The sequence below is a fragment of the Thamnophis elegans genome, chromosome 14 (genome assembly GCF_009769535.1).
Source record: "Thamnophis elegans isolate rThaEle1 chromosome 14, rThaEle1.pri, whole genome shotgun sequence".
NCBI classification, from domain to species: Eukaryota; Metazoa; Chordata; class Lepidosauria; order Squamata; family Colubridae; genus Thamnophis; species Thamnophis elegans.
Genome location: NC_045554.1, coordinates 23,014,726 through 23,040,638, shown reverse-complemented (window position 1 = coordinate 23,040,638; position 25,913 = coordinate 23,014,726). Strand labels below are relative to the sequence as shown.

The 25,913-nt window shown below is 48.5% G+C and overlaps 1 protein-coding gene across 2 annotated transcripts in view; it reads right to left on the bottom strand.

The window, feature by feature from the left end:
- Positions 1–25,913, bottom strand: part of VAC14 (VAC14 component of PIKFYVE complex) — a 43,612-nt gene that overhangs the window by 7,327 nt on the left and 10,372 nt on the right. For both annotated transcript variants that reach the window (XM_032230763.1, XM_032230764.1), the window contains exons 10-14: positions 25,142–25,202; positions 24,413–24,557; positions 21,908–21,973; positions 11,892–12,060; positions 8,162–8,294 (exon numbers count right to left, since the gene is read on the bottom strand). In XM_032230763.1, coding sequence (XP_032086654.1) covers positions 8,162–8,294; positions 11,892–12,060; positions 21,908–21,973; positions 24,413–24,557; positions 25,142–25,202 — 574 coding nt within the window. The remainder of the gene's footprint in view (positions 1–8,161; positions 8,295–11,891; positions 12,061–21,907; positions 21,974–24,412; positions 24,558–25,141; positions 25,203–25,913) is intronic.

Sequence of the window (25,913 nt, the reverse complement as noted above, 5' to 3'; positions counted from 1 at the left end):
AATCAGGACTGCCACAAAGACAGGAGAATACACAAAAGGCAAACCAACCTAAGTAGAAATAAGATAGGAATGGACAAATGTAAAACCTTTTAAAAATTATCTCGCATGAATGATACTAATGGTGAACCTGTGGCACACGTGCTGGAAGTGGCACACAGAGCCATCGCTCAGGGCACATCAGCCGTCACCTGTTGATCCTTTGGGTTCCGGTGCGCTGGCCAGCTGGTCTTCACACACGCAGGAGCACCGGAAACCACAAGAGCAGCCACCCGGTGCACATGTGCATGCCGGGAAGATGACCTTCTGGTTCCTGGCGCATGCATGCAAACCGACCACCCACTCTTCTGTTTTCTGGCACACATGTGCACACGAAGACCAACTGGCCAGTGTGCATGCGTGTGCCAGGAACCAGAAGACCAGGTTGTGATGCCCCAGGACACAGCACATAGATAACACAAACAGCTGGCAGTTCAAACAGGCCCCTTTAGTGCTCCAAATCTCCCAAATGTTCCCCCGTTTCTGGCGAATCCCAGAGCAGAGGGAGAACCAACCCCCACAAAAACCTCAAGCATCCCCCGGCTGCAATTAGTCCAGCCCAGCGCTGTCTGAACCAAGGCTGCACAGCAATAAATCCCAAACATATTTGGCAAAAGAAGAGCAGAGTAGGGAGTTCAGGGAGCAAAAGATCCATATAATTAGTCCAGAAGGCCAGTAAGGAATGCAAGGACTCTTGGCCAATTCACTTCAGGAATTCAGCGTTTGTTCCCAACAAATGCCCCTCCCCATGGTGCCTCCTTAAGTCTTATTCCCCAGGTGTACCTGGTGAAGCTGGGCGGGGCGCTCTCCTTACAAGTGGCCTACTCCGTCTGCGCTAATCATGCCTTCTCTGCACTCTCCGAGCTCTTGAACAGGAGGGGGTGGTTTTTGCTCCTCGTCTGAGCTCTGTCTCTCTTCACTACCAGCAGACCTACTGTATATACTCGAGTATAAGCCTAGTTTTTCAGCCCACTTTTTGGGCTGAAAAAAGCCGCCTCGGCTTATACTCGAGTCAGTGAAAAATTTGCCCGAAATGGAGGAGAAAAAGGGGCGGGGCCATGCCGCTGGGTGACACTCGTGAATGGCCCAGTGCCCCTGTGAGTTTCCCCTCCCTCTGTGTCAGTTTGCCGCGCAGCGCGCACCGCACCATCCCCCCTCCTCACGTTCTAATGTAATGCAGGGCTGCCTTACGATTCCCCTTCCTCCCCCTCCTGCCGCTCTGCAACGATGTCCCACCTCCTCCTTGTTATGGCAAGCAGCCACATAGCGATGTCCCACCTCCTCTGGTACAGTGATCCAATGATAGGAATCACTGTGCCGTGTGTCATAGGAGGCGGGACATCGCTCCCGCGGCTGCACGGGACATCATCATCACAGCGGGACGTCAGCATCATGAGGTGAGTGAAGTATTTCATTGAATACACCGCTAGTTTACTGTTTTTCTTTGAAATAAATATTCAAAAACATTATTGGTATCTATTTTTATTTTTGAAATTTACCGGTAGCTGCTGCATTTCCCACCCTAGGCTTATACTCGAGTCAATAACTTTTCCAGTTTTTTGTGGTAAAATTAGGTGCCTCGGCTTATATTCGGGTCGGCCTATACTCGAGTATATACGGTAAATAATTCCGAACAGCCTTGCCTGGGCTGACTTTGCCTTTCCCCCGTTTCCTCCAAAGCCAATGGAGCTGCCCTCTCACTCGCTGTCAGTTCTTGTTCCAGCTCGTTTTCCGTTGAAGATTCAGACTCCGACGGCATGATACAGGTGGCCGGTGTGCATGCACGCGCTGGAAACCAGAAGATCATCTTCCTAATGCACACATGTGCACCGGGCAGCTGTTCTTCTGGTTTCTGGCACACCATGAGCACATGCTCCCATTTTGGCACTCAGTGCCAAAAAGGTTCGCCATCACTACTAGGCGATCTGAAGAGAGAAACAGTCAGTCTAATCTTTTTTGCGGGACTGGTATCTTCCCCATCTTGTATCTGACACTCCAGAGGGAAAACTTGTGAATCGAGGGATTGACCGGGTGGCCCACAGCGGGGAGGATGACCAGCGAGCTGCGCAGACCTACTCTAAGACCACTAGAGATTTGATGATTAACTAAGGACCTCAGTTAAGAGCCTTTGAACATCACTGAATATTATTGAACATATAAAGTAATTTGAAGAGGCGTGGATAACCTCCTGATGAATTTAAATTGTTTGGATTGACTATTGATGAGATGTTTAAAATTGTGACTTGGCTTTTTGAATTAATGAACTCCACCCCACTGAACTCTTGGGAACTAGAAACAGGTTTGAATAGAATCCTGATCCCTTCTCCCCCTCCAGAACCAACTCCACTGCCCTGATAGCCAGCAGGTGTTGGATAGCCTTGCGCATGAGCACGCTTGGTAGGATTCTTAGAGGAGGCGAAGGTTCCTATTCGGGGGCTGCGAGCGGAGCTCCAGTTTTATCCCGAGCCTAACAATCTGGAGGACCCACTCATCCGTGGTGATGCGTTCCCAGGTATCCGCAAACAGGGAGAGGCGGCCGCCAATGGGTGATCCAGGGCCAGATCACTTGAACCTGCGGAAGGGACGGCCGCCCCCCTCCCCACCCCCATGAAAGGGCCGCTTGCCTTGCGGTTGGCTCCTGAATCTGTCCCTGGAATATTGCCTATCTCCCCACCTGGGGAATCTGGGTGCAGGGTACCTCTGTTGTTGGAACTCCGACTCAGGAGGACAATAGGATGTTCTCCTGGGGTAAGGAGCTGGTTGGTGGTCTGAGCGTCTGTTTGTGGCCGGGAAGATCTTACATTTGTTCTTGTCTTCCACGAGGATGGTGTCCAGCAATGAGCCAAAGAGCTTGTCTCTGGTGTAATCTACTCCTGCCAGGTGCCATTTTGCCTGGGACTCAGCCTGCCAATGGCGCACCCTCAGCAACTGCCTGGATGCTACTGAGGAAGTTAAAGCTCTAGACGAATACTTTATCACATCTAGGGTGGCATCAGCTGAGAATTGGGTGGCTGCCATTAACTTGGTGCAACAGTCTCACATCTGACGCTGGTGTCCTGTCCTGAAGCTGCTCCAGTCATAGCAGGGTGGACCTGTTGAAAAAGAAGGCAGCCACCACCGCCGCCCTAAATGCCCATGTCACTGCCTGAAAGGCCTTGCTCATTACCATCTCTCCCCTCTTGTCCTCCGCCTTGAGGCAGTTAGAGATGTCTCCAGTCAACACCGCGGAAGAGGAAGCTAGGTTAGCACTGAAGTGTCCACTGGAGGAACCTGTAAAGCCTGGGCGAAGGTAGCATTAAGGTTGTAAAACCTGCGGTCATTGCTCTCTGGGTTGGGGAAGGTGCCTGGTTTAACCCACTGGGACTTAAGCACCTCTAGGAAGAGGTCTGGGATGGGGATCTCCTCCTTCTCCACCTGGGGCCTGTGGAAGGGCCCCTTCTTTAAAAACATTTTTTTAAAAAAATTGATTAAACAAAAACACAAAAAAAGAATTATCCTTCATTACATCTTTTAGAAAGCGTGTCAATTGGTTACAGATACCTTTTGTGCATTTCTTCCATAGTCTTTACTTATAGTTCATATTAGATTATACACTCTAAGTCAAAAATCTTTGTATATCTTACTATCAATGTACCACAATTCTCATTTGACTACAATTATTTGAACATGCTTTTACCTCAAATCATTCATACTTATAGACACAATCACATAATGGCATTCATTAGCTATTTCAAAAAAATCCTCCAATAAGATTACACCTTTATAGCATCTTTTAAGTAAAAGTCAATAGATAACATTTTTAAGCTTCCCCCCCCACTTTTTCCCCCAACTCACTAACATTTATATCTAAGTTACTTTAGCCAATACCATAGCATGTATATATTATTAAACAATGACCATTAACATTAGCTTGTTGTTATTATAATTGGCTAAAAATCATTTACTATTTATGCCCCATCTCCTCTCATCAGGGCCCCCACCAAAAAAAATAAACCTTACACCTTTATAACAAGATCTAAATGAAAATTTGTTAATAAAATTTATGTCTTTTTCCCAAGTCACAATTTACAATTTATATCCAATTTTTTTTTACTAAATTGTCAACACATGTATATATCATTATGTTTATCTATTATCATTTCATTATTATTATTTATGGTTAATTAATTGTTAGTGAGTAAACATTTAATAACAATCTAAAACAATCTAGAAGTTACAAAGTTCCTACTTATTAATCACCAATAATAAAAAAAACTATTTTTTTATTACCAACTTTCATTGTCAACCTGTATCTTTCCAGTAACAAAACAGTCTTATCTCTCTTGCCAATTGTGGAGTCAGTCTTCTTTTTGTCTCCCTTATAAGGTTTTTATAGGCTTCTCTCCGCACTTTGTTGCTTGAAGGGTCCCTCAGATAATCTCCTTGCCCACCAGTTGCTACTAAAGTTAACTTGTCTTTATTTGTCAATCTTGCTTCTGAAATAATTTCTCTTCTTATGTCTATCATTATTAGTATTTTTTTCTCTTCTGTGTCCTGGAATCTGGGGTAGAGCTCCAATTCGTTGAATTCCCTTTTCCACATTCGCTCCATTATTAAATTCATCTATTTTCTTATCTTCTATATCTTCATTCTCCCCTTTAATTTTGGGGGCTCCAACCCTATCATCTTTTGCTGTGAGGGAGACTAGTCTTTCCAGCTTCTTCTCAATTCTCCCTTATCCTTCCAATAGATTTTGAATTCCAGCCAAGATATTTTGGAATTTTAAGGTTTCCTCATCTAAGTATTGAACCATGTTTCCAAAACAGAAGAGAGAAAAAAAAGAAAAAAAAACCCAATAATGACTGCCAGTCTAGTCTTCCAGGCTTCTCTTAGCTTTTATTTTATTTAAGTTGACTTAAACACAAGTTCTTTTATGGAACGGTCCCTTCTTGTTCCCCCTGCTCGTGCCAGGGGTGACAGCAGCTTGGGTGGCCTCTGGATGGTTGTCCAGGTTTGTCGTGGTCTTTGCTTTATGTAGCAAGGAGCTAAACAAGAAGTGAGGGAAGAGACTGGTGATATTGGGTGCCTCAGGGACCTGGGAGTCCTCATCTTCCGAGAACCCAATGTCCTTCAGTTCTCCCTCTTCTAGATCTGAGCCCTCGCTGGCAGTGGAAGGAGACAATGACCTGGGCTCTCTGGGAACAGGTGACCCGGGTTGGTCTTGATGTCCTCTAGGGTTCCGCCGGGAAGGCCTTCTCCTGGAGCCCTGGGGCTGATGCTTCATCCCTGTGGCGATCCCCTGTGAGATGGCTCTGGCTAAAACCTCCTGAAGGCTTTCAAGGAGCTCTGGGAGGGATGGGGGAAGGTCAGGAGTTTGCAATGGCGCCCCTGGGGCTGGTGATTGCAGAGCCAGCCGGCGTCTGGTGGAGCTAGGGACTCTGCGACCGAAGGGGTCTCCCCGTGCCTCCAAGGGGTAAGCAGGTGATAGAGGGGGTGATAGGGAGCTGTGCCCTCTGCTAGAGCCCCCTGGGGATCCCGGGGAATCAAGCTGGGCCTCCTCTAGCGTCGGAAGCCTACGAGGGGAGCGAGATCTAGAGGGGGATGGGCTGATGGTGTCCCTAGTCCTCCTCTTGGAGGCCCTGGTGATCCGCACCTCCTTGCTGGAGATCTTCTTCCTAGTGGACTTGGAGGTGCTCTTCTTAGAAGAAGACCTCCCTCTGGTGATTGAGGGAACCCTCCTGGAGGTCCCCTCGCCTGGGTCTGAGTCCCCTGGGGATCTAGGGCCGGCCGCTCCCCAACTCCTCTTGGTCTCAGCCATGCTAGTACTCACGGTCACGTTCACCACCTCCTCCTGTTGTGCCGGCCTCGGCTCGACTGTGCATCGTGCCGCTTTAAGCCTCCGCACGCCTCCTGAGCATGCCGCCGATCCGTGGCCTGAACGCCGGCCCACCACCAACTGGATTACCGGCGGAGTACCGGCCCAAGTAACTTCCTCCTGGTTCCAACAGTGGCTTCTGGGCACCCGTGGAGTCCATAACCAGGCACGCCAACCACATGCTCCACTCATGTGCTTCTTCAAGATGCCCATGGTCCAAGATGGTGACTACCAAACATGCGGTCCGAATCTGCCGCTCCGATCCTTCGGGAAGCTCTGGAAGGCTGTCCTCTGCCAGCTCTCGGCTTCTTGCGATCCACCGTCGACTGAATCTCCTTGGAGCTTGTGGCTAGGATAAAGCCCCCCGTCCCCCCCGCAACAGTCTGGCCGCTCGGAGGCTTTCCGCTAGTGCAGCAAGCACCGCTTGAAAAGCTAGCAACTGGTGAAGCACGAGTGAGGAGAGGTGATCCGATAGAAATAGCTGAGTTGCTGAAAGATAATGTCTTCGAAGTGAAGGGAGAGTCAGGAAAGTACTCCTTCTAGACCGAAGACTGAGGTTAATCTGGGGAAGTCAGGAGGAGGAGCAGAGGTGTGGCGTCAAGATTTACCTCAGTCTCTGGGCAAAAATTAATACCCAGATGTGACTCCTCCCATGCCCCACTTCGGAGACAGAACAAATCGATTGTTATACAACTTGGGAATCTTTTTACCGGTGGTTAGAGAATAGCCGTAAGAATTAATAGTAATGAAGTTATCTAAACTCTAGAAAATGTATTATTAATCAATATAACTAATAGATTTATATAAATTACAATGGGATTGTTATAATATTAGATATTTAAGGTATTGGAAATTAAGATGAGATTAAATTATGAATAAGATTGTAAATCTGAATGTTGGCACAAAATATGTATACCCAGAAGACACACCTGTTAATGGAAAATGGACTGTTTATATAAAAATTAAAATAAAAAAGAGAATATATTTGCTGAACAAAACTCCACATTGTCCATTAAACACTCTGCTAGCTCCATTCAGTTGGCCAGACTCCACGCCGCAAGGGATTATGGGGTCATTAGAATATGATTGTCTTTTTATCTTCTATTTATTAACGAAAAAAATTGAAAAAGACATAAAGACCAATGACGACCTCCACCATCAATCTGCAGAACCAGAAACAAGCTGCCTCAGCCCCCCACCCTTTTCTCTGGCTGAAAGCTCCTGGTCTGGCCATGGGGAGGAGAAACCAAAACTCCCTTCGGGATCTCTGCCCACCTGAGATTGACTTTAAAAAAATATAACATGCTGGCATGTTGCAAGTCATCAAGATAGTTGCACTAGAATGCTTGTGAAAAACCAATGGGAGCAGGCAAAGGGGTTTTTATGAGTGATCTTGCTGAGTGGGGCTACTATTTTATCAAGAGGCAAGTCTCCTGTGGCAACCTTTTTGTGACTGCATGCTCTCAAGATGCCAGATGTGTGTCTATTCCTGGGATGGCGAACCTATAGCATGCGTGCCAGAGGTGACATGCAAGGCTCTCTGGGCACACGAGCCATTGCCCTAGTTTAGCTCCGGTGCTCATGAACGTGCGCCTTCTGCCGGCCAGGGGCTGGGCGCACGTTGCATTTTGGGAGTTCGGGCGTGCACACACTTTGCACACTTGGTCCAGAAAAGGTTAACCATCCCTGGTCTAGTCCTCCAAACTGCCTCCTCCAGGAGAGCACGGGCAAGCAGTAGCCACACTGGTCCAAATTGACTTTGCTGGGAATGCAGCTGTTTCTCCTCCTCCCCTTTCCTCAGCAGGTAATCCCCATAGCTGGACGCCTCGCTCGGGCCCACCGGGTACCCCAGACCCAAACCAATCTCGGATGAGGTTAGTCCAATAACTGATAAAGAATGATGTCTCTCTCCAATGTTTGTGATGAACTGAAAACAGGGCCCGTAGGCAATTAATTTTGCAAAAGCCCATAGGAATTTATCTTAGGATCATTCCAGATTTCAGAATGGTCAGCTGCTGAAGAGCATTTCTAAAACACAGGCATATCATTTTAGACCCTTCAGTAAGTGCTCGCAAATTTTTCTTTCCCGTGAGGACCAACAGTACTGCTACTAACTTGATGGCCAGGAGGTTGTTCTTTCTGGCCCCATCTCCAGAAAAGGACCAGAGTCAGAGCCAGGAGCTTATCATAGAGTTGGCAGGAGGCTCCAATCATGGCTACCTATGAAGGACAAACTACTCAGAGGCAGGAGAAGACATATCCTGGGCTCACCTGATGATGAAAGCTCCACGGGTCTCCAGCAGCTTCCGCTCACTGCTGAACCTCTTGAGCAAGTTGATCATGAACTGGTAGAAGTAGGAATTCATGGTGGGGGTAGAGGGAGAGCACCCCATGCTCTTGGCTCCTGGAAAGAAAAGAGAGGAGGTTAGCTAAAGAAGAGGAATGGTGACCCCACCTGTTCTGCAGACAACAAAGGAATGTACAGAGCGTTGTTAGCGAGGGCTCCTCATTCCCTTTCCTGAACCAAAGGAGTCTGCTCCTCCTGCAGGCCCCAAGTAGAAAGAAAAAATGGTCAAATGTCTTTGGAACCCGAAACAAGTGAGCCATGCGCATCCTCCTCAGGGTGCAGACACAACTCTGCACAACACAGTATCTTAGAGAAGCTGGCTGAAAAGGAGACAATTATTCACTTGTCACAATAAACATATTTTCAATAGTTTTTTTTTTTAAAAAAGCTCAGCTGAATATCTAACAGTTCCATGATAAGTTGACAATGGAATTCTCCTGGGAAGATGAAACATCTTGTTTAGTTGCTCAGTACTAACCTCCAAAAATCCATCACCCAATGAATCTGGATAAGTGGGACAAACACAGTGCCAAAGGCAGGCATGCAACCAACCTTAGGAGAAAAGGCTGCCCCCTTACCTTCATCGCCCTTTTCAGCTTCATTTGCCCACCTGCCTTTGATCTGAATCTGAAAAGTTTTCCCAGAGGTGTGTCTCATTTTCTAGATCTAATTTTCCATCACAGGCTTCCAAACCAGGTTGTTCTTCACTTGGTGAAGACTTCATCCAAGAAATCCTCCCTATTGCCAAGATTTATATAGGCTGAATTGCCTATCTGAAGATTGAAAGGCTTGCTTCATTTCATCTAATGATTCTTTGCAAGCATTAATGGCTGGAAAAGACAAAGAACAAGGCCTGGAAGGTGCACTCAAACGTGGAGAAATATCCTTTCAATACGGAAGGCCGTGAACTCAAGAATGAACTGAGAGCAGCAGAGTCACCCGCAAGAGCCAGGCATGGATTATGTTGTGCAATGGAGCAGAACTGCCTGGTGCCAGAGAATCATCTCTGCAGACTTGTGCTTCAAAACAGGAAAAAGCCTGCTCAAATCCTCAGGGAGGAAGGGCTCCTGGTGAAATGGTCATCTTTTGTAAAACCTAACAGCCAAACCTGTTATATTGGATCATTAGGCTGGTCATTCCCCACCCACTCGGATTCCAAGCCCCCCCAGCTCCACTGTAACAGCAGTTAATGGATCTTGGCAGCATAGCTGGAGCCACTTCTCTGGAGGTTTTTTTTCATTGTCTGGTACTTTTATTTTTTAATTAACAAACATGTAAGATACACACACACAAAACTTAGACGTACACCACATTTACACAATACAATACAAACAGGAGCTTCCTGTTCTTTCTAATAGCAATTATCAATTGATACCGCTCACCTTATATTATTTCCCCTTCTATTGTATTTCATTTGGATTTCACCATTCTTAACCCTCTTATTTTACTCATAACTATTATTTTTTGAGTTTTGTTATATTCCTTCATTGATTCTTGTTTCTTTCCTCCATCCACCTATACCATTGATCCCATATCTGGTAGGATTCTGACTCTTATTTTCCCTGGATTTCTTTAGTTAGTTTATCCATTTCAGCACAATCCATAACCTTTCTTATTATTTCATCTTTGCTTGGAGTTAATTTGTTTTTCCATTTCTGGGCAAAGGCAATCCTTGCCGCCGTAATTATATGTAATATTAAATACTGGATTTCTTTTTTGTATTCGCAGACATTATTCCTAATAAAAAAACTTCAGGTTCCCTGTTATTGCCTCCAGCCAATTTGATCCTTTTCCAAAAAATTTTAGCCACCTCACAGGTCCACCATAAATGGTAATATGTTCCGTGTATTGATTCGCATTTCCAACATTTTGGGGAAGTATTTGTTAAGATTTTAGCTAACCTTGTTGGTGCCAGGTACCATCTGTAAAACATTTTGTACTGGTTTTCCTTGTATGCAACTGATAGTGTCATTTTAAAGTTTGTTCCCCAAATTTTTTCCCATTTGTCTAATTCAATATTATAGCCAAAGTTCTGTGCCCATTTTACCATTTGTTCTTTCACAATTTCCTCTTCCTTGTCTGGTACTTTTTAAAAAGCTTTTTACACTGCTTTACTGGTTCCTGGCAGCGTCCTTTTGAGGTGTACTTCCAAAAGGCAGGATGCAAGCTTGGCTGATTTTTTAAACTGCCTTTCTGGGGGCATCTGATCTTTCCTTAAATCTGGATGGTTTCTTTAGGATAGCTTGCAAGGTGAGTGAGACTGACCGCTATCTTTAAGTGGCGCAAATGGATCTAATGACTGCTTCTCCTGGGTGGGAAAGGCTGCTTTTGTCAGTTCACTGAGCACAGGAGTCTCTTGTCTATGGGGATTCTTCAGTCATCCAGGTGCTTTTTTCAAGAGGCAACTGGACTTTCTTGGTTTCCAGAGAGTTCAGTTTCCTCTTGAAAAAGCACCTTTGGGACAGGAGTCTCTTGCATTGCTTTGGAGTGGCCAAAGCACATGATTGCTCACTGATAGTATGATTTTTTTTTTTAAAGGAGGTAGGATTATGGATGCTTCCTCCAATTCATATGAGTTTTCTCTCATGATAATAAGGCTTAGTAACATGGCACCAGGGTCCAAGTTTATTTAGATATCTGTGGCATGTACTAATTTTACTGTAATCCTGACTAGCTCGGGAGGCTTGAACCTGGGTCCCCTATATACTTTTGTCAATTTCTCTCTTCAGCTGGGCATTTTGTAGCCCAAGTGTGCCCAGCCACTTTCTGGAGAGCTTACAGGACCTCTCTGCTTCACTTGAGGAGCAAGAGTTGGCTGCTGATAATTATTGTTGCATTTTAACTATTTTAATTCCTCAAGATGCTCTGGCACCCTGCCTGATTTGAAACTCCGGGCTGCAGGCATAGCTGATGAAAAGGAAGGTATTCTGACAGAATGGTTTAGGTTTCCATGATTGCTGTGATTATCACTGATCTTCAGTGTATATTCCCCCATCTCTAATTATTGCTTTTTAGGGCAGCTTTTTGCAAACAAAGCAGCTTTTTATATTTTTGTAGTTAATCCTTGACAGTCCATTTAGTGACCATTCAATGGCACTGAAAAAAGTGGCACGAGCGTTTTTCACCTTACGACTGTTGCAGGTCAGGAGAGGCCAGGCAAGGCGAAGGGTCCCTCGACGTGAGTGATGTCAAGTTGGCCACACCCACCCAGTCACATGACCACCCAGCCACGCCTACCCAGCTGGTCATTAGAAGCAGAGAATCGGGTGTTATATGAAGTTTTAACACTGCTCTTAGCTACCTTTTACAGAGACTACTCCTTCATTTTGTCCAGCTCAGGTTGAGCATGCAAGAATAAGGCCAAGCAGTCGGCTTTAAAAATCAAGATGAGGTGAAGAAAGCCAAGATTTTGATTCCATTACAATACCATTGGCTCTGTTCTTCCAAGCATCACAACGCAGCCTAACAATGGAAAGACCTTGCTACATTCCCTCAACCCCCAAGAGAGCAGACAGGGCAGAAGCTTTGCTCCTCCACCATCATGAGAGGCAACTTCTATCCATTCATGGCCTCCCTTGGAATGAGAAGCTTAAGCCCAGGGCTGCTCAGAACTTGCCCCCTTGGTCAGGGAGTGGCTGGCGATGAAGCACTTACCGGAGGAGGAGGAGGAGGAGACAGCCTGGCTACTTTTGGCCGAAGTGGGCACAGGCAGGTCCAGTTGCTCCAACCGGAGCCCGGGGCCCTCCTGCAGCCCTCGGCCTTCCATTTGGCCAGCAGGGGAGGAGGCAATCTCTGCCAAGACTTCAAGGTCCTTGAGAATAACCTGGGATCAGCAAGAGAGAAAATGGCTGATGAGACCACAAGGAAATGGGCAGCAACCAGGGAGTCAAGTCTTGTAAGGGCATCTGCAGGACTGAATTTGATCTCCTTGCCCCTGAAGTGGGTGGGGCTCTTTCAGCCCCCTCCCTTAAATCATACCCTCCAGTCGGTTAGGGCTGCCAAGGAGGGATCTGTGATTGGTCTGGGCAGGTGTTAATAATTATTTGAGGGAGGGGTGGTTCCTTTAAGGACTTTTTGTCCAAGTCTCCAACTGCCCCCTTTTGGAGGTGATTGTGGAGAAAATTGTCATGTGGTAGCTGCAGAGGATCCTCAAGTGGATTATTTGGACCTCTTTCGATCAGGGTTCAGGCTGGGTTACAGTGCGGATGGCATTGATCCATCTCAGGTGATCTCTGGCGGGAGTGGGATGGGGATAATGGGCCACCCGTGTGCTTCTTGATCTCTCAACAGCCTTTGTTGCCATCGATCATGGTGTACTTCTGGACCAGCTTTGAGAGTTGGGGGTGGGCAACATTGTGTTGTGTTGGTTTTCCTCCTTCCTTTGGGATGGGTCCTGTAAGGTTTGATGAGAGAAGGGAAGAGCCAGCCCAAGGGCCCTATTTTGTGGGGTGTCCCAGGGCTCAGCTCTCTCTTCTGTTTAAAATCTGCACAGCACCACTGGGGGAGTGATCTGATGAATTGGTGTGGGCTATCATCAATATGCTGACAAAACCAGCTTTTGATCTCTTCCCTGAGATGCATGAGTGATGCTGTGGATGTCCTGTCCTAGTGCCTGGAGGGTCTGGATGGGGTGCAATAGATTTTGACTCCAACTGTCAGGCCTGATCATGTTCACTTTCTTTCAAGCTTGCTGCCAGCTGCAGCTGCCATGGAAATGGGAGGAGGGGCAATGGGTATTTGGGAGGGGAAGCATGCAGGAGGTGAAACTGGAATCTCTGAGAAGCAATGGGGAGGCCTGGACTCAGAGAGGCCAGCTTGGGTTGTTTAATATCTTCAAGACCAACCATCCTGGGATCAGCATGCACAAAGGAGGAACAATGCACCTGGACTAGAGACGTTCCCAAAACATCTTCATGGTCGATGACTGGATTCTGGTTGCTTGGTTAGTGGGGCTGGGCTCTGGGGTTAGTTTCAATTTGTTATAATTTGTTTCTTTACACTCATTTTATTTCAGACTTTCTCTGACTTTTGTTGCAATCAGTTCTTTCTTAGTAAAATTACTTTTTCTCTGAATCTATGGAGTCAAGGGTTTTCTTTCCTAGGGATTGATCGATGGCAGCCTTAGTGTTGGGCAAGGTCTGCTTTAATGGTCAACCCAGAGACTGCAGTCTACCGTAGGGAATGAGCATCTAAATGTCCAGCCATGAGAGCGAGCAGGAGGAGACAGGGGCTGTGGGCAGGTCCCTTCCCAGACCGTGTTGCACCCGAGATGAAGCGGTATGGCTGGAGGAGCTAGACATCGATGATTATTGGGCATGGGGCGAAAAGAAAACCCAGAGGAACAACCCTCGGAGGAATTTGTATGCAAGGAAATAGAGGTTCCTAAAGGCGGGACTGGCGCCAGGGGGACAGAGGTGATGCATACCCAGAGGATGCCATACTGAGCCATGCCCTGTACCTGTTGCAAGAGGCAATCAAGAATTGGAGAGCCCAGGAAACTCTGTCTCAGGCTCCTCTGCCCAGCCATGGACAGAGCTGCTGTGCCAAGGTAGCGGTACCTGTTCTGCCAGGACAGCGACAGCACCAGCAATGCCACCATCATCAGCTGCTGCTGCACGAGCCCCTCCACCTGCAGGAGCTGCTCCTTGGAAATGCCAGGCCCCAAAGGTCCCAGCCTTGGGAATGAAGTACATGGGAGACCCTAAGCAACTGGGCTTCTTCCTGACCCAAGTTTGGAGCTACATGCAGTTGAATTGAGGACAGAGGCATCCTGAGTAAGATGCATGGCTCTCAAGGGTGCAGCCACTGAATGGATGGTCTCCCACCACAATGATAACCTCCCCCCCCCAAACTGCAGAACTACAACCACTACATGGCACGTCTTTGCCAACAGTTTGAGGACCCATGGGTGGAGCACAAAGCTCGGACCTAGATGAAGACCACACCCAAGATCGGTGACTGCATATGCCCAGGATATGCATATGCTCCGAGAGTTGCTGTGTTGACTGGCCACCTGATCTGAGGACATCCTGATTGACTGCTTCAAAGACAACCTCAATGACATACATGCATCTCATGTGGTGCCTAGTATGTCCTGGTGGATGAAGGAGAGACCGACCTAGTCCGAGACCAACACTGTGGTGACTAGGGTGGTGCAAATCCTTCCCCCATCCCCCAGACATAAGGAACCCCAGCAAAGAGTGAATCTGGGCCCAGACCAGCGTGTTCCAAGTGCAAGGAGGAAGCGCATCAAGCTGCAGAGTGCTGATTCACCAAACCCAGTGGTGCCGACCCTGAGGTGGAAGACAGAGAAGCCAGCTCTGAGAACCCTTGAGACAGCGCTGCAAGGGGCGGGAGCTTTGACCAGCCTGGGTAAGAATGAAACTGACTCTGACAATGATCTCCTGGTAAGTTAATATGTAATCCCCATATCCATTCCGGTGTAACTAGTGGTGCCCTTGTCAGCAACCCAAGGGACGATGTTGGTTCTAATGGACTCTGGCTGAACCAGGTGTGTGCTTAGCCCCGAGGTGGGGGAAAAGTTGAGACTGAGACTTACGCAGCTGAAGGTGCCGATAGTTTTTTGTCAACTGGATGGGACAGTAGCTGGAAGGGTCATGGCTCATTTTATGAGCCAGTGGAAATGAGAATGGGAAAGTGCAAAACGACGGAGTTTTATAGTGGCACTGGGGGTTGAGAAACCCCTCCTGCTTGGACTGTCCTGGCTCCAGAAATTTCCATCTTATGTGAACTGGAGGAGGGGGCTCTTGAAAATCCGGCACAAAATGGCCAAAAAAGGGAAAGAGGTTCCAGAAACAAGCAAGCCAAAGAAAAGAGGGAGTTAGGGGCAGCTGCGCAGGAGCACCCAAAATGTGAGGCCAGAATCTCCAAGGAGTCCTGGGATCTAGGGGAGATGTTTAGTGAGAAGCGCCCTATACGCTCCTACCTCATTGGCCCACCGACTGTGGTATTGAAATCCTTCCTGGGGCTAAGCTCCAAGCCTAAACTTTACTTGATGACTATACGAGAGCTGGAAGAGATTTGAGCGTTCATAGACAAATACCGGGTGTCGGAAACCCATGGCTCTGGAGCTGCATGCAGCTCTTTCGTCCACCTGCTGTGGCTCCCTGTCAGCTGAACCCACCACTGGCTGGCTGCGCTCCTCACCCTCCCCTCCCAGTCACTCTTTGCCTGGCCTGAAAAGGTAAGGATGATGGCGGGGGATGGAGACTTGTTCCATATTCCAGAACAGGAGCAAAGTGTCACTGTACTTGCCTTATCTCTTGCTGGGTCTTACGGGCACTTCTTCCAGCCCTTGTTGGTACCTCAGTCACTCAGGGAGACGCACGGTTTGCTCTCCGCCCTGGCTGCAGCCGATGCTCCTTGTCATAATGGGCTCGAGGAGGGGACAGCTTCTCCCCCATTGTGAAGCACGCTAAATTTAACTGTGCTCTGCAAGGTGGAGAGCAAGTCACAGGTCTCCCCGAGTCACTGAGGTGCGCGCAGCACTAAAATCAGGCACATACAGGGGCGCTTTGCTCCCACTCTGGAATATGGAGTGAGTCTCCATCCCCTGTCATCGCCCTTACCTTCTATGGCCAGCTGAGGAGTGATCGGGAGGAGAGGGCGAGGGGCGGGGCCAGCCAGTGGTGGGTTCAGCCGACAGGGAGTCCCAGCAGGGGGATGAAAGAGCTTCATTTATCTGGGAACCTGAAATGACTCTTGATTTAAATCATATGGTAAAAATCACCCAAAGAAGAAGAAAGAATAACATCAGCAAAAAAAACCAACCCTCGCCTATTTTTGAAAATGGTTCAAGAGGGGACACACACACACACACACACACACACACACACACACGAAAGAGAGAGAGAGAAGAGGGGGAGAAAGAGAGGGAGAAAGAGAGAGAGAAAGAAGGGGGAGGGAAAGGGAGAGGGGGAAGAGAGAGGGAGGGAAAGAGCGGGAGACAAGACAGAGGGACGGAGGGAGAGAAAGAGGGGAAGGGACAGAAGGAAAGAGAGAAAGAATGGGTGAGGGAAGGAGAAATAGAGGGGGGAAAGAGAGGGTGAGAAAGAGAGATAAAGGGGGAAAGAGACAGAGAGAAAGAGAGGGGTGAATGAGAGGGAGAGACAGAGAGAGGGGGGAGGCAGGGAAAGAGAGACAGAGACAGACGGAGAGATAGAAAGGGAGGCAGGGAAAGAGAGAAAGGGAGACAGGGAGAGTCATGTGACAGGATTGGTGAGAGACGTTGAGTTGGCCACACCCACCCAGGTTTTGTGGATCTCAGTGTTTTCTTTTCTGTGGGAAACGGGTCCAAATGGCTCTGAGTGTTTAAGGTTGCAGACCAGTGGTGGGTTCCTACCGGTTTGGACTGGTTCAGCCAAACCAATAGTGATTTGGCAGCATGGGTCACTGCAACTGGCAGTGACCCAGGCCTGCAATGCTCCCAAACCAGTTCTCCTGGCAGTGCCATAGTCGGCGCCATCTTGTTTTTCACTTTTGCACATGTGCACATCCATTTTTATGGCATACGTGGCACGGCCACGAGTGAACCAGCAGTAGTGACTGCCGGAACACCCACCCACCCCGCCCCAGTTGCAGAGCCCTGTTCCAGGAGAAAAAAACATGGAACCCTTCGTTTATTTGTTCCTCTAGAGGACTAACTGTGGTGTGCAGAGAAAATGTTTACCCACTGTTCCTCATGAAGGACATGCTTGCACATCTAGGCAAAGGCAAAATCTTTACTAAAGGAGATGCTGTAGGAGGCTTCTTTGGATCAAGGAGGGTGATGAATGGAAAACGGCATTTAACTGTCCTGGGGGATAATTCCCAAGTGTTCCCCTTTCGTCTGCAGGGATCCTCAGCTGTCTTCATGGGACTTATCAATGAGGTGTTGCATGGTTACTTGTACAAGGAGGAGTTGGTGCATTTGATTGATATTTTATTAAATACTGAGATGATGGAGGAACATGTGAAGCAAGTGCAAGTGGTCCTAAAGAGACTTCGAGTGGCCAAATTGTCGGCAAAAGCTCTCTAAATGCAAATTTCACCAAGATAAAATTATTACCTGGGTTACCACATAGCTCATGGAGTAGAGAAAAGGCGGGGGCAGTGTTTGAGTGGGCCGCTTCCCACACCAGGAAGCAATTACAAAGTTTCTTAGGTTTTGCCAAGTTTTACCTGTAATTCATCCCCTCATTCGCCAAAATTGTGTTATTGATCACCAACCTTTTAAAACGAAGGGCAAAGGCAAAGCCGTGTCAGCCACTAAGTGGGCTATGCAATGCCAGACGGCATTCAACAAATTCAAGGGACTGCAGCGGAACCTGTGTTGAAGCACCCCGACCCACTTGCTCCTTTTGCAACTCAGGCAGGTGGTAGGGAGGGAGCAGGGGGAGCTGCTTATTCTAAGGGAATGCCCGAGGCCTGCTACCACTCTGGGTGTGCACCTCTAAAAAGCTGAATGAACCTGAGCAGAGGTGGGCAGTACGGGAGAGTCTCAGCTCTTTGGAGAAGGCTCTGATGCTGGAAAAAGTGGATGGAAAAGAAAGAAGAGGACAACCAGCAGCAAAGACTCAGATACAGCAGGGGGACGGGGGGGGGGGGGCGGGCGGAGGACAGTGCTGAAAGACACGAAAGACCAGGTTAAGGGGAGACCATCATGGACGACCACTATATGGTTGCTAAGTGTCGATGTCAATTTGATGGCTCATCCTCCTACTGAAGATGATAGCTGGAATTCTGCGTTTCTCTACCCTTCCCACTCCTTAAATGTAATCATGAAAATGGAGAAAGAAAAAGACAGGAATTCACAATGTGCTACCCCTGAATAATTTTCTGTCCCCGATTCCAAAGGATCCTCCTTGTTTAGGCTATCAGGCTGCACATGAGCCAGCAGATCCAGCTGCTGGACATCCCAGCTGTTTCCTGAAGAGCAGCAGCTGCCCCACAGACTGCCCCAGAAGTCAAACATCCTGAGAGTAGAGCACCTCCTAGTTCAAATTCTCTGCAACTCAGAAGAGGCATCCCAGCATTCATGAGGTCAGCTGAGAGCTGGGACTTGAATTCAAAGTCTCCTCATAGGTGTCCCTCTTCCCCACCCTGCCTTGGGGTCCTTCCAAGATGCACTTTGGGAATTCCAAAAGGTAAGATTGGGCTCACTCCGGGCACATGCTAGCAAGTGGGTTGCTCTCAGTTTCAGGAGAGACACCTGTTGGACCAGGAACGGAGGAGATTCAAATCCAGGTCTATTCTCCAACGGGGAACTTCACTCAGCCCAACTACCTCATCGGGTGCCAGAAGGGCAGGAACTGCTCTGGGCACCACCTTGAGTCCCTGATGGAAAGGGAACACACAACCCTCACGGTGTCTGTGCGGAAGCCAACCAGAGCATCTTCTCTTCACCCTGGGCAACCAAATGCTTCACAGAAAGCAACAAGGGCCCCTGGAGGCTGCCAGACACAGACCTGGATACTCAGTCAAGAGGCAGCCTTGGAGGACTGCAAAGGATCCCATCATGGCAGCAGGTGAAGCAGTGGGGGAAACTATGCAGAAATGGGACATGCTTATAAACAGATACTCTTGGTCTTTAATATTATTTTATTGTTTTAATCTATTGTTAGCCACCTAGAGTCACATTTACAGACTGGGTGGCTATGTAGGGAAGGAAAGGGGAAAGGGAAAAAGGAAAGAAAGAAAGAAAGGAAGGAAGGAAGGAAGGAAGGAAGGAAGGAAGGAAGGAAGGAAGGAAGGAAGGAAAGAGTCCTCAGTGAAATGCCCATGGAGAAGACTAGCCACAGCCTACAACCTCCTCTCCTCCCAGGTCACCGTTTTAACCTCTCATTGAAAGGATGAAGTGGTGTGAGAAGGGAGCCACTTTCTTTTCCTTGACTCTCCTTCCTGCTTCCCTATTATTTTGGTTTCCATCATGGAAGGGATGAAAGGACTTTTGTCTCATTCGGCAATCCTCCAAGACGGCCAGGAACCTCTCCCTCCCTCTGGAAGCCGAGAGTCCCCTGATGGCCTGGGAACAAACCGTCAGGTGATTCCCCCCAGGACTCCACCTGCAGGACCCTCCCTGGGGACACTCGGGGCCCCTGCCGGGGTGCGAGCCATTCACAGGCAGGACACGTCTCTCCAGGGAGCAGCTTTTCTCTTCTTTCTGCAGTGTGAGCTACGGGAGAAGACGGCAAGGAAAGCCACATCCTGCCAGAGACCAATGCCCAGCACTGCCATGGCAACAGGGCCAGTGCCAGTGGAGCCGTCAGCTGCTCCTTCCTGAGCAGCACCTCCAGCTGCCAGTTCCCAGCCCTGGAAGAACCCTTCCCCTCCCACCCCACAGCAGATGGGCCTCTTCCCCTCGGAAGGAGCATCTGGGCCTCTTTCGGACACCCTGGGAAGTGGGGGGGGGGGCTGGCTCAACTCTCCAAGGAAACAAGGGTGGTAGGGCTTCAAATGAGTCTTGGGGGGAAATGGCAGAGAAGAGGCATACTGGGGGAAGGGATTACATTGTGAACAAGGACCCCTTTGTTCTCCTTGGCATCCCATGAAGATGAAAGGAGGCAGCTGGTATTCATCTTCCACCACCAGTGTTCAGAAGCCTTCTGCCGATTGGCAGAGAGACGGAGAGCAAGGATTTGAGAACAAGGATTTTGGGAAAATGCAGGTCGTCTTGGCTGCGCTGACTCGGAGGGGAGTTAGATCATCCCAAGGGAAGCAGCTGACTTTGCCCCCACCTCAAAAGACTTTGGCTGCAACCAGAGTCACATGCCTGGTCCCTTAGCTCTGCAAGCATTTCCTCCTGCTGCTCAAAGGCAGCTTCCCTGCACAGACACAGACACACACACTCACACCCTCCCCCACTGCTATGCTGGGGCAGCTGTGCCAACCTGAGAGGATTGCAGGCAAAGAGGTCTGCAGTGGGGTTTAATCTACAGCATTAAATGCTGCCAAGAGCCTGTGGGACAAAGGAGGCCAGAATCCCAGAGTGGGGCTGTCTCTGCTGCATGGAGGAAGGCCATGGGGGGAGGCTGGGGGTCTCCGGAACTGATATAAGCCATTCTGCTCAGGGAGAACAGGAGGCGGGGAGGAGGACACAGCTGGGGAATTGCTGCAGAGCTGCCTTGAGAGTGCCCTCCAGATGATGACCCCCTTTCAGATTCAAATTTCCAGGCTCACCTAAGAGCTGCACAATTGCCACAAAAGAGACATGGCCCTTTCCTAAAATCTTCCAGGTGGGAACACTTCCCTGCCCCGCCTGAGCAGCAACCCAGGGCAGGCCCTCTCCCTGCTCCCTGAGCAGCCTCTCTAGTGCCCCCTCCAGGACGACCGACTCATGCCAAGGGCAGGATGAGGCTTCGAAGCTTGCCAAGGGCACACGGAGCAGGCCAGCTTGAGCCTCTGCCCACAAAGAACACAACCGGCCCTTTCAAAGCTCTCGGGAGCTTTCATGCAGAGCCACCCCAGAGACCACCTGGGCGATTCCACCACTAGCCTTCTAGCAAGCAGAAATGGGAAGTTCCTTCCACAAACAGGTGTTTCCTTTGGCTTGATCCGGCGGTTTAACTGTCTAAAAAACAGTAGAGCACCTGTATATTCCCACTCATGCCTCAGTTTCCCTTTGCAAGTGGACACCCTCCAGTCATGGCCACTTTGGGCTCAGCAAACATCCAGAGCTCCCCATGCAGCAAACGAAGGAATGGACAAAGGCTCTTCGGAGCTCTAGGAATCCAGGATTCTCCCTGAGAAGTCCAAGCGCCCTTGGAGACAGCAGCCCTTGCAAGAGACCAGCTTCTGGCCATCACAGCAGAGGAGGAGTTAACGAGGCCAAAGGCCCACCAATCGATACCAATAAGCGCACAATCTAAGAACGGCAGCGGTTTCTGATCACGATATTGCCAAGAACCAGAAGGTTTTAGTTTATTTCAACCAAAGTTAACATCAAGTGGAGAGATCTGAGTCGTTAGAAAGCATCACCTAAAGATGGTCCTTCCAAGAGCTAGAAGGAATGGCAGGGGGAAACGGGGAGGGGGGAGAGAAGCCCAGAAAAACATGGCGTGGGGGACATGGCAATTTGTTTTCTTGGCAGCATCACAGAAGGGCGAGGAACTAAATTTCACATTCACACTGTCAAAGCTAAATGGACATACAATTATCGGTAACAACACACAAAGGAGTTGTCTCCTCTGAGAGAAAAAAACTCAGAATATTTCAGAAAAGGTGGAAATAGGCTTGCATATTATTACCTCCATGTCTGTGCGAAAGCAGGGACCTATCCGGAGGAATCCCTGGTTGGATCCGAAGTCCAGAGAAGCCTTTCCCTGGCTGGGAAGCTCACCAGGAGCTTTCCCAGCGAGAAAGAATGCCTTCATTCAGCGTCCAAGGTTGCCCACTGCCCAACTCTGCCCGACTCCCAGAAAGTTAAACAGGGAATAGTGATCAATGAAAGTGACAGTAAAAACGGCTACGCTGGGGGGGTACAAAACTAAACAAAAGCGGGGGTCACACAAATTCATTTCATTGATTCAGGGGCCAAAGGAAAGGAAATTTAAAAAACACTGCAGTGGATTAGTCAGAGTCAGGCAAAAGAAGTTCAGAAACGGCCAGGATGAAGCAGCCCCAGAAGAGGCTTTGTGGGGTGAACCATAAAACAGCAGAGAAACTTCACTTACCTCATCAGAGTCATCAGATAAGGTCTTCAGTAAGATTGGGAATAAGCAGTCCGTGTGCTGGAACATCTGAAAAGCAGAGAAACCTTCAAGGAGACAAGTCAAGAAGCATCATGAAATGTTTTATTTATTTATAGGCCATCTCCCTCCCTGCCCCTGCCTTGTGTTGCTCCATCCGGGACCCGTCCCCCACTCCCCTTGCGTGTGGAGGGATAACGCCTCCCAACCACCCTGGCCTACAAGAATTCACAGCACAATGATGCTACAAAAATTGTAATAGTTCTGCTAGCAGAATATCAGGAATAAAACAAAAACTTTAAAAATAATAAAGATGGTGTCAGACATCTGAGTGGTCTAACAGACTGTTCTAATTTTGGTAAAATAGTGAAACCAAAGAGGACCTTGAGGCTGTGGGGCCCAACTTTTCATTCAACAAAGGAAAGGCCATGGCTTCCCTTGGCCACTGCTCTTCCCCATTCTTCCCCACAGAGACCATTTTTTAAACCTTTGAATCCACCTTTCACAATTTAAACCCACCATTCTGCACCCCACAGCCTTGAATGAAAGAAAACAACCCTCGACCACTCCCTTTTCTCTTTGGGGAATGAAAGTGCTGCTATATTTCCAATTCTGTGTCAGCCTTTGAGGCAGGTCTGGTAAACAAGAGGCGTGGCTGGGACTTCGGGAATGCCCTTCATGGTGGGTCTAGGACAACTCACCATAGGACAAGAGTTACAATAATATTGAAGAAATGGTGGAATAGAATCATTAAAAAAAGGATGCAAAAGGAGAGGCAAAATGAAATGTGAATGGGAATAATTAAATAGTTGAACTGTCCTGTGGCAAGTTGCCTCGCGCCCTCTGAAATGTTTTTCAGACCAGCTGTCTATCCGTTCATAGTGGCACCAGCCCATACTTCACCAGCACGCCCATCAGTGTCCCCTGGGGCATTTGATCTCTCACTGGAAGAGGTCCCCCTTCTTGACCTTCTCTAAAGTTTGGATCAGTCTTTGTGAGGTGAGACCCATCCTTTTGGCAGCAATCCTTTTTGTAGGAAATTCCAATCGTGGTCCCAGCAGTCAATTCCTTTCCGTGGACAGGACTTGAAAACGCAATTGTTCAGTTACAGGATTCTCCTTTACTTCCTGGTTCTCTTCCACAGGCAGATCAGACGGAGGAGAACAGCTCCTGTGTCCTCAGGGCCTGGCCCATCCTTCCTACATCTTCCAAGGGCCTGGTGATGGACCTTCACTCTCTTGGAAGAACCTTGTGTCTCTATAATATTTCTCCTTACTCCCTGGAGCCTATCCTCAAATATATTATCAGGAAGCTTTTCTTATGCTTGGCCGGATATGCCAGAAAACTGAACCCAGAATACTCAAAAAAAGTCAATCCAATCATGTTTCAGCCCAAATTCTAAAAAGACCTGAAGGTGTTACCAGAAACACATTAGAGATATTTGGCAGGCAGATAGAATTATCACTGGGCTTAGTGATTTATTTACTTCATCATATCTATATAGACTTCCATCTCACAAAATGTGACTCTGAGTGGTAAAGAAGCCACGAAAGGAACAACATTAAAATATTCCACAATAAAAAAATACCCAAGGACTAGGGGAGAGCAGATTCAAAGGTATAGATAATGGGATCACCTCACAAATTCACCATTTACTTGAGATCCCAAACTCTGTTTTAAGGGGTTTCAGAAAAAATATCAATCACGCTTTGAGGGAAAGGGTGCTCCAGAATTCTTGGAAATGGGTGTCACAAGTCACCAGCAATAATTCTTGGTCTTCACGTAGGGTACAACTGTGTCCCCTTTATCCTTCAGGGTGTGACTGTTCTATTTCGTTCATAGTGGTGAGTACAAATCACCCACAAAAACTCACACAGACCCATTTTCCTTTCCTAAGGGGTTAGAGCTCCTTTTCCAAGGGTCTGACCATCCAGAATCTCTCTCTCCTGCCTGGTTATGACTATCGCCCATTAAGCCCTCTTCTTGGAAGGTCTTCTGATGGAGAACTGATTCCAGTGTTAGATGCCTAAAACCCCAGCTTCAACTTCAGGGAACTTGGAAGGTGCTTCAAGCCAGACAGGCAGAATGGTAAATTATCATTAAATGGGGAAGCGTATTTAGCACAGCTATGCCCAGAACTTTGGTGCACAAAGCAGCAGCTACAGTTGCCAAAAGAGGCTCTGTTGTGTTTCAGTGATTGACTTTCCCTTGCACCCCTTTTTTGGCTTCAAGCAGAGACACAGCTTCTCATGTAGCAAGCTATCAGTGGTGGACATGCTGCTTTGTATGCACCAAACACAATGAATTTATCACATGGGTAAATGAAGAATGCTTCTTATTTCTGAATAACATCTATGGAAGCATCAAGAAATGATTTCCTCGGTTCAGGTGACATGACATTTGCTATTTAAATGGCTCCTTTCCAGTCAAAACAAAGGTCAGTCGCAGTGAAACTGGTTTTTCAAAATCAGGTTGGATCTGAAGGCCCACCTTGCAGGGTGTCTTGATGTACAGGTGGTACAGCCACTTCAAGACTGCAATCCGCGTCATCATCCCAGTAGTTGAATCATGAAGGTGGCAATCCAGGACCTGCACAATCCCATCAAGGTTCAGGGTTACACAACTTCTCTCCATGCTGCAGGTAAACGCAGGAGCAACAGATTGGTCTAGTGATTTAGGCACCAGGCTAGAAATCAGGAGACTCTGAGTTCTAATCCCACCTTCGACATGAAAGCCAGTTGAGGGACTTTGGGCCGGTCACTCTCTCAGCTCAACCCATCTCACAGGGATAGGCACAACTGGCAAAAATGGAGATCGGCAGAAATCCAGGAGCTGCCCAAAAGTTCAGCAGAACCACAGGAGAGCCATCCCAAGGTGGCTCCTTCCTCAAAGGGCTCAAACCTCAATATGCCTACTGACCAGCCTCTTTCCCCTTCAGAGTTAGAAAAACTGCACATGCGGGGGAATGAAACCCTGCAACTGGATTCTGCTCCTGGCTTGGGTTTGCTAATTTCCCTTCTGGATGGAGGGAAACACAGGGCTGTTGGGAACCGGATGATAGAGGGAACAGCTGTCCCTCCACACAGCCCAAAAGAGTGATCTGCTCACTCCACCCCACCTCCCATACCTCCTGGCACAGGCCTCCTCCTCCTCCTCCTCCACCACCACCACCACCACCACCACCACACCTCAATCTTTCAAAACAAGGGAGTAACTGACCTGGCAGGCAGGAAGATGTTGGTGCTACTGAAATCCGACTCACTGGAGACATCTAGGCAGCCTAAAGGAAGAGAGTGTAGCTGAGCTTCCCCCTTCCCCCAAATCGACCGGGAAGGAAGCTGGGGGGCAAATGCCATTCTTCCCGGGCTCAGGACTCAGACCCATTCTAGGCAGTTGGCTCTGCCTGCCAGAGGAGCGGAAAGCGAAACATCGTCCCCCATCGCTGCCTCATCAGCAAAGCACAAGCTCTCTGCAGAGCTTGCCACAGCCAGGCCCATGGACGCCGCCTGAAGGGCAACGGGCTCGAGGCCAGGGAGCTCTTGTACAGGGAACGTAACAAGCAGCAGTTCTCCCTTGGCTTCTTTGAGAGGGCGACATGCATCTTCTGAGGAGAAAAGCCCAGCCCCCGAGCAAACCCTCCCTGTGTGGGACTCCCCGCTGGTCTTCTAGGGCGCTTCCTAGCTTCTAAGGAGAGCTGGCTGGGAAGTGCCTGGCCGCAGCTGTCCAGAGCCTCCACTCCCAGGCCAGCACTTTCCCAACTAGGGGCCCACAGCCTCGGCAGCCACACTCTGGCCCCCCTACAGTTTCCAGGCCACCTGCTGGTTCTGCAGCAACTCAAGCAAAAGGACCATTAAAACCGAGCTGGCCAGTGCCCAAATAAATAAGCAATTTGATGCAGGTTGAATGACTTCGTAATCCCTTACCTGAGAGATGGCGAGAAAGTAGGGGAACCAAAAGGGATCCGCAATTCAAAGTAACAACCCAACTGGAG